A 12,860-nucleotide genomic window follows, 5' to 3' on the forward strand; every position below is an offset into this window, starting at 1 on the left:
GATAGGATACAGAAGGACCTAGACCAATTGGAAGATTGGGCCAAAAGGAATCTGATGAGGTTCAATAAGGATAAGTGCAGGGTCCTGCACTTAGGACGGAAGAACCCAATGCACAGCTACAGACTAGGGACCGAATGGCTAGGCAGCAGTTCTGCAGAAAAGGACCTAGGGGTGACAGTGGACGAGAAGCTGGATATGAGTCAGCAGTGTGCCCTTGTTGCCAAGAAGGCCAATGGCATTTTGGGATGTATAAGTAGGGGCATAGCGAGCAGATCGAGGGACGTGATCGTTCCCCTCTATTCGACATTGGTGAGGCCTCATCTGGAGTACTGTGTCCAGTTTTGGGCCCCACACTTCAAGAAGGATGTGGATAAATTGGAGAGAGTCCAGCGAAGGGCAACAAAAATGATTAGGGGACTGGAACACATGAGTTATGAGGAGAGGCTGAGGGAGCTGGGATTGTTTAGCCTGCAGAAGAGAAGAATGAGGGGGGATTTGATAGCTGCTTTCAACTACCTGAAAGGGGGTTCCAAAGAGGATGGCTCTAGACTGTTCTCAATGGTAGCAGATGACAGAACGAGGAGTAATGGTCTCAAGTTGCAGTGGGGGAGGTTTAGATTGGATATTAGGAAAAACTTTTTCACTAAGAGGGTGGTGAAACACTGGAATGCGTTACCTAGGGAGGTGGTAGAATCTCCTTCCTTAGAGGTTTTTAAGGTCAGGCTTGACAAAGCCCTGGCTAGGATGATTTAACTGGGAATTGGTCCTGCTTTGAGCAGGGGGTTGGACTAGATGACCTTCTGGGGTCCCTTCCAACCCTGATATTCTATGATTCTATGATTCAATAAGGCAGTGGAACTGGCTGCTGAACCAAAGGCCAGGTTAAAGAGCTACAGCATAGGCCCCTTTGGCTGCCACTCCAGCCTATGGCACAACAATGGTGTCATGTAATCAGCGCTGGATTAACGTTTTGTGGGCCTGGCGCCAAACATATTTGTGGGCCCCCATAGGGGCAATGGAGCATGGTGCAGGGAGGTCAGTCCCCAGAGCGAGGGGTCAGCCAGGGGCAATGGGGCATGGCATGGCAGGAGTGGCCCCGCTCCGCCCAGCCCAGTGCGAGGGCACTATTTACAAACCGGCAGTTGCCAGACGCACAGTGGCCCTCCCAGACCTGTGCTGCCAGCATGCCCCTTCCCCTCGGGGGCGAGCCCATGCCACACCATACAGACCCCCTGCCCAACACCCCATAGGTGTTGACTCCGTGGGTGCTCCGGGGCTGGAGCACCCACAGAAAAAAAAAACCAGTGTGTGCTCAGCACCCACCAGCAGCCCCGCAGTCAGCTCCTCCTCAGCACTGCCCGCCTGCCGCTGATCAGCTGTTCAGCAGCGAGCAGGGGGCGCTGGGGGGGAGGGGAAGGAGCAGGGGCACTCTGCGGGAGGGTGCGGAATGGGGCAGGAAGAAGCGGGGCAGGGGTGGAGCAGGGGCAGGAAGAGGTGGGTGGCAGGACCTTAGGGTCAAGCACCTGTGGGGAAATCAGAAATTCAGCACCTCTGCAACAACCCCCCCCGACTCCCTATGGCCTGAGGCCCCCCCTCAACACCTCCCCCCCACAAATGCAGAGCACTCTGCACAACCCTACAGGCCAAGAGGAGCAAATGGTGGTCTGGGGGGAGCCAGCAAGCAGAGCAGGTCGGGGCCCCTTCTGAGCATGGGCCTGGCTCCATGGCGCCACTGCAAACCCAGCACTGCACGTAATGTGTTCCAACAGTTACAGCTCAGAGAAATGAAACAAGCTCTCCCTTCTCCCTGCTCAGATCTGTGTCGTCCGATCTAGTCTGTATGCCACTTACCCTGCTCCTCCCTCTCCTTCTTCTGAGCCCCAAGGGCCCCTTTGGTGATGTCCATCTCCTGTTTTATTAGGTTGAGTCTGTGGGTGATCTCGCTTGCTTTCTTCTTCCTGTCGCTGAGGATGGCTTTGTTCTCCTTAAAGATCCGGTTGATCTCACTTCCTCGCTCGTTTTTAAACTCCTCAAATGCCACCAGCTTAGAGGGAGGGGAACTGCGCCAGGGTTCAGAGAAGGAGAAAATACAGGAAGGGTCAGTTGCTCCAGCTTCAGGTTTACTTATTGCTCCTGAGTGGACTGATAATCAATGTCTGCAAATGACATCTCATGGGGCTCTTTCAGAATCTATCGACACTTGCAGCATCACAGCGCTCTCTCTGTGCCAACCTTCATGCCTGCTTCTCTCCCTGGATGGCTTGGCCTATCCTAGCAATCCATGCTGGTGTGACTACATCGCTCTTCCGCCCCCCGAGTGCCGCAGTTACATGCACCTAACTCACAGTGGAGACGGCGCTATGGCAGTGGGAGGGCCTCTCCTGTCGAAGGTGGCGTACCTGGGCTGGCGGGAGAAGCCCTCCCACTGGCACACAGAGCGTCTTCACTGAAGCCCTGCAGTGGTGCAGCTGCAAAGGCGCAGTCCTTTAAGTGTAGACAAGCCCGACCACTCCAAGAAGGAAGAGTTACTTACACAGAAGCAAAGTTCCCTAGCAGCTGTCTCAGTTGAATCTTCCCAGAAAGTTGGATCTTATGGATCCAAACTTCTGAGTCTTCTTGCCTCTGAGGCCACTCTGGGAACCCAGGGGAGGAGAACCAGAAAGAGGTCAGCAAATATCTATGAGGGTGCTGGTATTTTCTATGGATCTACATATTAGGTTAACCTCCCATGGTATCCCCTAGGGAGCCACGCCCTTGGGCTAACCTCCCATGGTATCCCCTAGAGAGCCATGCCCTTGGGCTAACCTCCCATGGTATCCCCTAGGGAGCCACGCCCTTGGGCTAACCTCCCACGGTATCCCCTAGGGAGCTACACCCTTGGGCTAACCTTCCATGGATATCCCCTAGGGAGCCACGCCCTTGGGCTAACCTCCCACGGTATCCCCTAGGGAGCCACCTGCCCTTGGGCTAACCTTCCATGGGTATCCCATAGGAAGCCACGCCCTTGGGCAAACCTACAAGAGGGGTGAGGAGTGTGAATCCATAGAAATAGTGGTTCACCTTCAGAGAAGTCTTCTGACACAGGCAAGTCATTCATCTCTTACCTTAAAGGAGCCTACCCTGTATTGATCCCCTAGAAATTGGGACTACAAAGCTAGACAAAAGCCTGTCAAATGGCATCCTGCCCGATCTTGGTCAAGCCTTTATATCCCCACCATGAGAATGGTGATAATACATCCGTACCTCACAAGGGGGATGTGAGGCTTAATTAGTTAATGTGGTTTGCAAATGTAAAGCCCCAAAGCAGCACCAGCTCTGTTACTGAGCAATGGTAACATTTAGTAGTTCAGAACAAAATTTTAGCGCTGCTACTGCTTACTGAAAAACATGTCTAATGGGACTGCTTCCTTTGCTGGCAGCAGGGACGTGTTTTCGACAGCAGAGAGCAGAAGGAGGGTGGATGCCGGGTGCAATGGCTAGAATTTACCCATCAGCTCACTTCGAAGCTAGTCGGAGCTAGACCCAGAGCAGGGATGCAATGTCAATCCCCAGTTGGCAAGTGACAGGAATGCCAAATCAAATAGATCCAAAATCAGGAGACAAACCACACTGATTCATTACTCCACTGAAATGCACACACGAGCACTCCCCATGTATGTGCATGGTGCCCCGTTACAGTACCACTGCGAACAGCAAGGTGTAAAAGCAGGAAACCTAGGCCAAAATACCCTGGAGTGAGGATAGCTAACACTACATGTCCCTTTTGCTAAACAGAAACTGCTTCCTCAGCCTTGGCCCTGTCCCCTCTGCCCCCATCACAGACCGAGCCTCCTCAGACCCAGCAACTGTGGGCACTTTGTCTGGCTTTGCAACCTCGATGACCCCACCTGTTTAGCTCTGCAAATAGAAAGTGCCTCATTAAGGTGAAGGGTTACCTCGGTCGGTGGGAATCCTCCCTGGGCACTGACTCCGAGCGATGCGCCTCAGTACTAGCTGCGTCCTGCTCCCGGATTAGTCCCTCCTTCACATCCAAATCCCTTGCGGAAGTTACCAGCTGACTCTTTGATGGGGAAACAAAATCCAGATCTTTCCCCAGAACAGGGCTTCCTAATCCTTCCTTCCTGAGAGTGGGGCTAAGAGGAAAGAGGTGGTTAATTTCCTGCATATGACAAAACACTGATACGAAAACTACACTGCAGAAACCAGTTCGGATTCAAGAACTAGAGGTCTGAGCCTGCTCCTCTGACGTGAACAGTGAAAGTTCTGCCAACTTCAATGGGGCAGAAGCCATTGTCTCTATTGTCACGGATCTTTACTTGCAAACCTAGAGGGACCTCCCTGAATATAAAATCTGTAGGAATAGCAGCACACACAGGATCAGCTTCTTGTGAAGGTTCCCAAGAAGTCCATTTGCATGCACAGGTTACACGGACCTGGCTAGGGCACATTAAGAGACTGAATATACAAGTGTCTGCTTGGAGCAAGCAGCAGACAGTGGACCCCCATCCACCCTCAATGGAGCCCAGTAGCAGAGTCCAGAAGACTTGGCTTAGCCCCCGATCCAGTTTAAAGAAGAAGAGTGGAGAGTCTCCTTAAACTGGCCTCCGTGAGTCTGTTCAGCAAGGGACACCCAGTGTGAGATGAAAGAGATGACAATGGAAGCTGCATGTTAGTGTGGAGAAGTACTCGGGCATCAACCAGGGCAGCACACCCCAGCACCCCTCCTGGACCCAGAAACGTGCAGGGGAGATGTCCCCCACTCAGGGGTACTAGGACCGAGGTGGGGCCTCCTTCCCCCATGCGGTCTTGCGGAATAACTGCAAGGAGAAACCAGCCAGAGACTGCCGCCATCAGGAGCAGAAGCAGCTACAACAGGGGCCTCTGGACTTTCTCTGCCCTGTGCTGATGGGCTGTTTCCTCCAACCCTCCTGCTAGTCTCTTTAGCTCAGCTTCACTCCACATCTGCTCCTCTTACACTCTCCTCCCCTACCCTGTCCCTCTCACCCCCCTTCCCTTCCCATCCCATTTTGCTGATCCCCTTCTAACTATACCCACTCAACAACAAAATCATGCCATTTGCTGCCATTACATTGGTCACTGCTGGTGTGTTCTACCCCTTCCCCATCCTGTTCCTGCCTGGTCTAGTTAGGTCGTAAACTCTTCATGGGAGAGACTATCTACTATTCTGTGTCTGTACAGCACCTAGCACAATGGGGACCCATTCCTGGTTTATCCTTAGGTGCTACCCGTAATAAACAGTAGTAGTCATTTGCAGTAAATCCTGCACAGACCAGACTTCCACAAAACCAAATGGATTGAGTCTGACGCTGACTGTGCAAAGACATATTCTGAGGGGCAGGTTTGGTCTCTCATGGGCAGTGTGTAATGGAGGCTGGGGGAGGCTAAGCCTGCCCAAATCTCCTGCCACCAGTGGGGCAGTAGTGGATTTGAGACCCCCAGAAAAATCTCCCCCTGCTACAGCTAGGGTAACCAGATGTCCCGATTTTATAGGGACAGTCCCAATATTCAGGGCTTTTTCTTATGTAGGTCCCTATTACTCCCCACCCTCTGTCCTGATTTTTCACACTTTTTATCTGGTCACCCTAGCTATAGCCACAGGGCTGGAGGAGCTCTCACTCCCTGTTTTGGCCCTGGGGCCATGGCAGGGGCACAGAGCTTTTCCAGTCTTCGGGCAGCAGCAGGAAGGGGAAGGAGCGAGTGGTGGCAGGGCCTGGGAGGGAAGAGGCAGAGTGGGGGTGGAATGGGGGCAGGGCCGCGGGGGAAGGGGTGGAATGGGATGGGGCTATGGTGGGGCTGTGGGCAGAAGGAGCGGAATGGGGGAGAGGCTCCAGGCTTGGAACTTCAGCTAGGGGCTGAGGCTGAGGGCTTGACCCCAGCCAGGGCCGAGCTCTCAGCCCCCTCCGCACCCACCCCAGCCAGGGCCATTGTGTGTGTGTGGGGGGGGGGGCTGAGAGCAGCAAGCGGGGACGTGCCTTGGCCAGAAGAGATGGGGCAGGGGCTAGCCTCCCCGAGGGGAAGCTTCACCCGCCGCCCATCGTCTTTGTGACCAAGCCCCAACCATATATCAACACCAATCCTGGTAGGCCGGGACCTCCTCACTGAAACAAACACAGAATATCACAAGGATTATTGGGGCTGTTTCTCCACAGCCTTCTCCCTTGGGTAGCTACTTACCCCTGTGAGTGTAAAGCAGCCCATAAGTCCTTGGTTATGTCACTGCCATAAGGAAGATTTTCATGAGTGGAGAAAGACACCTGACTACAGGAGAGGGAACAGCTGTTTTACATGTCAACTCACGTAAGCTGCTCTTTGGCTTTCTTGGCTTTAACTTTCTTCCCGCCGTGTTTGGATAAAGGAGCCACTCCAATCCCGAAGCCCTGTCCATCCACTTCCCCCACTAGATGACCCTCTGCATCGACCAGGCCTGCCTGAAAACAGAGAGGGATGAAGATGTGAATAGAGAAGTATTAGCCCTGCGGATGTCCAGCTTGTGAGAACTAAATACTTTGCTCAGAGGGATAAATCTGTCCAATTCCTTAATCTAAATCCAGATTCACCTCATGGCACCTTGGTGGAAAAAATTATCTTAAAGGTGAATTGAGAAGCAAAAAAGCCCTTGGAATTATTTTCAGATTCATGTGCTGAGTGCTCCCACTAACTAGGTTTGGAAGAAGTAGGGATTTACATCACAGAAATAGGTTTAAACGAATGTTTAAAATTTCTTCCCCACGCCTTTATTAAATCCTATTGTATTTTCTGTTTCTTTGATGATATCCCAGAATGCTTCATTCTGACACCTCACAAATACCAGAAATCTCGCTGTCCTCATGGTTCACTAATAAAATCAGAGAATGACACACTCTGGGTTATCTTCATTCAACGAAGGAGGAGTTTGCAAGAGGATTTCATACGTAAAATCTGATTTCTGTCAGTGCCTCAACAGCATGGCTAAATAGCCCATTCAGCACAGAAATCTGTTTAACTCACATTTCATTTCTGTTTTCCAAATCAGCTTTAAATTAAAGCCTGGAATGGGGTCTGCCTGGAGATTGGGCAGTTTTGTGTCATAATAATACTTCGCATTTCTATTGTGCCTTTCTTCCAAGGATTTCAAAGTGCCTACAGTTAAGCCCCACAACTCTGCAAGGTAGATAATTATTCTTATACCCATTTTATAAGTGAACAAACTGAGGCATAGTCGAAGCATGGAAGTGATCAGCTCAGAAGGTGAAAGTTTCAGAAAGTTAGGACCAACTAAAAACAAGCTGATAGTGAAAAATGTCTTGTATCCTAAGCTACCCAAGGAAATCCACATCTGCCTTTAGGGTGGGGTAAGTTTCCTTTATGCTGCTCCAACAGTGCTAAGGGAGCCTAGCAGGGACAGAGGATCTAGCCCTGTATTTTACAACAGACAGACATGCATGCAGGCATTTTTGATGTAATAGTTCTTGTGTATTTTCCTTTTCTCTATTTTATAAACCACTCTGTTAAAATACTCGGCCAGATTCTCTGCTGGTGGAAACTGGTGCAGCTCTATTGACTTGTACCACTCTGTTCTGCTCTCATGCCCATCACTATGGTAGCTCAGGGCCTTATATTTCAATGGTTCCTCTCAAGTAGGGTAGGAAGAATTTGAGGCAGAAGGTCAAGTCCCAAAGCCCTACCTTCTGAGCAGCAGTAATGGCTGCAAAGTCACTTTTGTCTATCAGGGTGTATTTGTTTCGTAGTCTGGCTTCCACTTCCTGCTCCTGTTGGCTGGGGAGAGATAACAGCCCTTTTCATTGTGCTCAAGGGAAAATTTCATACAGCCCTAAACTTGTAAATGTGTCATACTTCAAAGGAAAGTTGTGCCTAATATCACCCCTACGTCTATCTCTGCTCTCCTTTCCTCCTACTCCCCCCCATGCTTCCTGCATTCTTCACAAGCTGCTCTCCTTCATGCACCTCTTCTGACCTCCTTCTATTTTTTCTTCCCACCCTGTCCCTTAGGCCTGGAAATCTCTTCTGTTCAGACATGTATACTTTTCACTAGCTTTTGAAATACTTTAGGGAGCCTTTTTTATGGCCCAGATAACACAACTCCACAGTAGTTTGGTCCTGGATGGTGGAACCACCATGAGAAGACCTGATCTTCTTGCTTTATTTTAGCCCCATAAAAGGATTCCCCGAGGCACAAAATCCATGCAAAACACCAACACAAATACCCACGAGATCTGGACCAGTTTGGATTCCTGTGGAACAGGAATGGCCACCCTGTGACATACTACAGACTTGCCACATCCCTCCTCAAAGCCCAAATCTTCCTGCTGTGACATCATGTTACTTTTCAGAGTAGCAGCCGTGTTAGTCTGTATTCGCAAAAAGAAAAGGAGGACTTGTGGCACCTTAGAGACTAACCAATTTATTAGAGCATAAGCTTTCGTGAGCTACAGCTCACTTCCTCAGTTACTTTTGTAACTGTAGTATCTCACCCCTCCTGATCAGACACCAGAGCACACTTAACCAATTAATGGAGCCCACCATCCACGGACCAGCCTCATGATCTATAGGTGTCACTGGGTTAGCCAGCAGCACCTTTCCCCTGACCAAGCCATCAGGAGCTGGGCTGAGCTTCTCACAACTACAACTTATTGTCTGCATATTCTACAATGACATCACCAGCGGTGTCACGACACCGTGCTGTGCTGTCACAGACAGAAGCTTGGTGGAGAGTTTCTAAATCTCCCTATCTAATGCACACACCCTGGCTACAACATCTTACCTTAAAATTACTTTGAACTGGTTAAATACCTCTTGGATTTGCCTGATGTTCATTATCTGAGGAAGAGATATGTACAAGGAAGATATAATGGGAGACAGGTCAGTGAGCTTGTGGTCACATTCACTGTGCAATGTTTAAAAAAACTTGCTCTGTAAGGCTGGTTCAAATGCTATAGAATCCCAGGGCCCCCTTCTCTAGCCTCAGGATACATATAACTCAGCCCTGTATCCTGCACCGGGAGAATCAGGCCCCATGTGGCTATGACCATCACTCATTGTTCATGCCTCTTAAGTGGGCTTTAAGAACAGAGGAATCTATCTGATAGGCTGAGGAAGATGCCAGCTGTGCAGGTATTGTGTACAACCCCAGAGGTCAGGAATTGTTAGCAAATTATCAGCCAAAGTGTAACACACAACATTATGCAGGAGGCAGCTTCTAACCCTCCAGGCCATGCAGCTCTCTCCTCACTCACATGCTGCTGAGTCTATCTAAAGTACTTATCTGGTTCCCAGTGCCGGAGCATCTGAGCCCCTCACAAGCTTTAATGCAGTGCTATTATCCCCATTTCACAGATTAAGGCCCAGATCAATCAACAGAAGTTAGGAACTTAAATGCCTTTGCGGATCGGGCCTAAGGCACTTACACAGGGTCATACACAGAGTCTGAGACCTAGATCTCCCAAGTCCCAAGCGAGTGGCCTAACCACTGGACCATCCTTCCTCTCTAGGAAGTCCTGAAGTACATTCTCCCCACTCCCAGGGAAGCATCCTTCCCTCTAAAAGATTCCATGACCTCACTAAGGACATCTTTTCCCTATAAGAAACTCCTTAGTCCTTCCCTGCTTCTACTTAGACTGACCATCTCTGACCCTAAAAGACTCCCTGGATTCCACAGAAGCCAACTCTCCTCAACCCCCATCAGCTGCAGGAAAATTTTCTGGGACCTTTGAGGATGGGAGAAAAGCAAAGAGTAGAGAGATGGGCTGTAGTGCCCCAGAAGTTCCCCTCTCCCATAAAAGGTGGAATACTTTTCAAATGATACTTTGGGAACACATCTGTTTGCCAGAAGCTGGGAAAGAGCGACAGGGGCTGGATCACTTGATGATTACCTGTTCTGTTCATTCCCTCTGGGGCACCTGGCATTGGCCACTATCGGAAGACAGGGTACTGGGCTAGATGGACCTTTGGTCTGACCCAGTATGGTCGCTCTTATGTTCTTATGACATGGTTTTACCCAGATGGAGAATTCTGACACTGTCTTTATAAGGAAGCTCAAAGCAGATCATCCCACTATGCTTGAGGCCAGGGTGGAAGCCTCCTAGAGCTTCCTACTCACTTAAGGGGAGATGAGAATGAGAGGAGAAGGCAGGTGTTCCAAGTTTCCCTGTAAATAACAGTGAAGTGTTCCAAAAATTAGTGCTGCCTTTAATTCTAAATTCAGTTTCTCCACAAACTGATTTCATTTCCTCTAGCTGAAAGAGGCTGGAATCCAGCCAAATATAACCAGCTGAACAAGTTGTACAAGCCCCTGTCAGTTAGGTAGCTACTCACATCGATGTCGTCTGTGGCTCCTTCTAGGTACCTGCGGACTTGAGAGTTAATCTCCGCTATCTGGATTTCATTCAGAGGGTCATAATTCACCAGAGAGCGGTTGACCTTGGAATAAAAAGGTGAACAGCTGAACTGCACCAATTTACAATAAGCTGGGCAAATATTAGCCTGACAGTCACCTGGCTGTGCTCTGCCTTCCCACGGCAGGTTTAATTCTTAGACTTTGCTTCTCATCCTGTAGACTGGCTGGGCGCTGGACTCTGGAGTTGGCTGGGAGTAGTGCACTCCCTGCCTCTCCCTTCTGAACAAATTAAGGACAGGCACTGATGGGTTTGAAAGGCTATGCTGTCTGTCATCCAGGACTCTGGGGGTTAATGACTATGACATGGAACCTTGTGAAATGGGAAATTAACAAGAGGGAAAACTGGTGGGGATCCCTCAGAACTCTATCTAAACTCAAAGGACTCCACTGGGGACACAGTGGGAAAGCAAAAGCTTGACAAGCATGGATATAACTGATCCTAGAGATAAATTAAAATCAAGATAAAGCACACACTAAGATCCCCAGCAGATGGCGTAGAGCAGGGGTAGGCAACCTAGGGCATGCGTGCCAAAGGCGGAACGCGAGCGGATTTTCAGTGGCACTCACACTGTCCGGGTCCCGGCCACCGGTCCGGGGGGCTCTGCATTTTAATTTAATTTTAAATGAAGCTTCTTAAACATTTTAAAAACCTTATTTACTTTACATACAACAATAGTCTAGTAATATAGTATAGACTTACAGAAAGAGACCTTCTAAAAACATTAACATGTATTACTGGCATGTGAAACCTTAAATTAGAGGGAATAAATGAAGACTCGGCACACCGCTTCTGAAAGGTTGCTGACCGCTGGCTTAGAGAGAAAGCATAGGCAGCAATTAACCGCTGCAGCCTGTTCCTTACCAAGCTGTCATGCATGGCTAGTTCCTGCTTCAGAAGAGTGATCTCCTTCTCCAGATTCTTGACCATCCGCTAGCAGGAAAACAAAAAGATGCCAAGTGACCAAGTGCTACTAGAGAAAGAACTGTCCAAAGCCACTTCAGATTGGCTGCCGGCATGGGTGTAGTTTGGTGGGGGGCAGGGGAGGTATTTCCCCCCAGAATTGCAAGCCTAAAGCAGGTGTGGAATTTGCTTCCCCATTGGCTGACTGGAGTGGCCCCACACCCCAAATATAGAAGTCAAATTACATCTATGGCTGCTGGATAATGTCTCAGCTGTATACCAACTCCCAGAGAATTCACTGCTGGGCTTACATCACTGAAATGGTAAGTGAGTGATCTGGAAATCACTTTGCCTTAGTATAGCTTCCAGTAGGCAGCCTCCTTTGCTGTGTCTTGGAGCCACCCTTTGTAAAATCACTTTAAGCTTTCAAAGGGAAAGCCACCTGTTTATCTACTCAGTGCTTCACCGATATGTTGCCCCCATACTGTGGTCTTTCTGGATTACGTGGCATTATTTTGAAAACAGAAGGCACAGAGCCCCAGTGCTGCTTTCACTGTAGGCAATGACAGTTTCACCACTGACTTTAACAGGAATGCATTATGCTAGCAGATTCACACTGCATACCTGAGACCAGCATGTCTCCCTAATCTGGACTATTTTAAAGCATTGGCTATTGAGGGGGCAATTCCCACTGAGTTTCAGTGGGAATTAGTTGCCAAACTGCCCTTTGTGCCTTTGCAAAGCTCCCACTTAGCATCCACATGTAATAATCTCATTAAATACATTTCAGTTCTTTTCCACTCAGTTCATCACACAGCGAAAGAAAAGGAGCTGAAGGGGAAAAGACAGTTTGTTGCACAGTCCACAGCCTCATCTGAAAACTCTTGGAGGAAGCTGCTCTATATGGTTCTCTGCTTCCAACGACTGTAGACAGACACGTGAAATCAGACAGTACAGTACAGCAAGGTTCTCTCCTGCCACGTGTGTTGTGGAGCAGTGGTTCCCACAGTGTGGTCCATGGACCACCAGTAATTCATCGAGCACTTCCTGGTGGTCTGAGGAGAGCTGGTTGGACACAAAATTCTAAGTCTCCTCCCTGTTTTAAAGTGCATTAAAAGAAGCTAAAATATATTGATTACTTTTCTAATGTTACTTTTCCATAGGAATAATTGCTGTAGTTGTTGCGGGGACGTTGTGTGACCAGCCTTGGGAAGGGAGGTGGTCTGCAGGGTCTCAGATGGGACTGGAGATGATCCTCTCAGTGGGAGGGAAGGTGTCCATGAGACAGTTTCTCTATTAATATGTGATACACATGATGAAGAAGTTTGGGAAGCATTGTCTTAATTTTTCCTGGATTTAAGAAAAAGAACCTCATTCCTTCCATTTCCCCACAAAAATATACATACCTCTGGGTCGTATTTCTCATTGATGGCTGGCTCTGTTGTGACCCATTTCATTCTGGTAGCAAAACGGAGAGAGGACAGCTGAAAAACATTACAGTTTGCCTATCAAAGAGGAAGCAAGTTTGGGTCACCAGACCAGACT

At 49.1% G+C, this 12,860-nt stretch overlaps 1 protein-coding gene across 9 annotated transcripts in view; it reads right to left on the reverse strand.

The window, feature by feature from the left end:
• The window catches only part of KIF9 (kinesin family member 9), a 44,180-nt gene that overhangs the window by 20,146 nt on the left and 11,174 nt on the right, over nt 1–12,860 (reverse strand). For 4 of the 9 annotated variants that reach the window (XR_012157667.1, XM_073334868.2, XM_073334867.2 and 1 more), the window contains 8 exons: nt 12,722–12,799; nt 11,277–11,345; nt 10,333–10,437; nt 8,783–8,838; nt 7,686–7,776; nt 6,319–6,449; nt 3,936–4,133; nt 1,852–2,060 (listed from right to left, as the gene is read on the reverse strand). Coding sequence is in view for 6 of the 9 variants with exons in the window: in XM_073334868.2 (XP_073190969.1) it covers nt 1,852–2,060; nt 3,936–4,133; nt 6,319–6,449; nt 7,686–7,776; nt 8,783–8,838; nt 10,333–10,437; nt 11,277–11,345; nt 12,722–12,799 (937 nt within the window). In the remaining 3 variants the exon portion in view is untranslated. Of the gene's footprint in view, nt 1–1,851; nt 2,061–3,935; nt 4,134–6,318; nt 6,450–7,685; nt 7,777–8,782; nt 8,839–10,332; nt 10,438–11,272; nt 11,346–12,721; nt 12,800–12,860 lie in introns of those variants that run through there. The other 5 variants (XM_073334866.2, XM_073334871.1, XM_073334873.1 and 2 more) reach the window with 5 other exon arrangements.

Source organism: Lepidochelys kempii, chromosome 2 (genome assembly GCF_965140285.1).
Source record: "Lepidochelys kempii isolate rLepKem1 chromosome 2, rLepKem1.hap1, whole genome shotgun sequence".
In the NCBI taxonomy this organism is placed as follows: Eukaryota; Metazoa; Chordata; order Testudines; family Cheloniidae; genus Lepidochelys; species Lepidochelys kempii.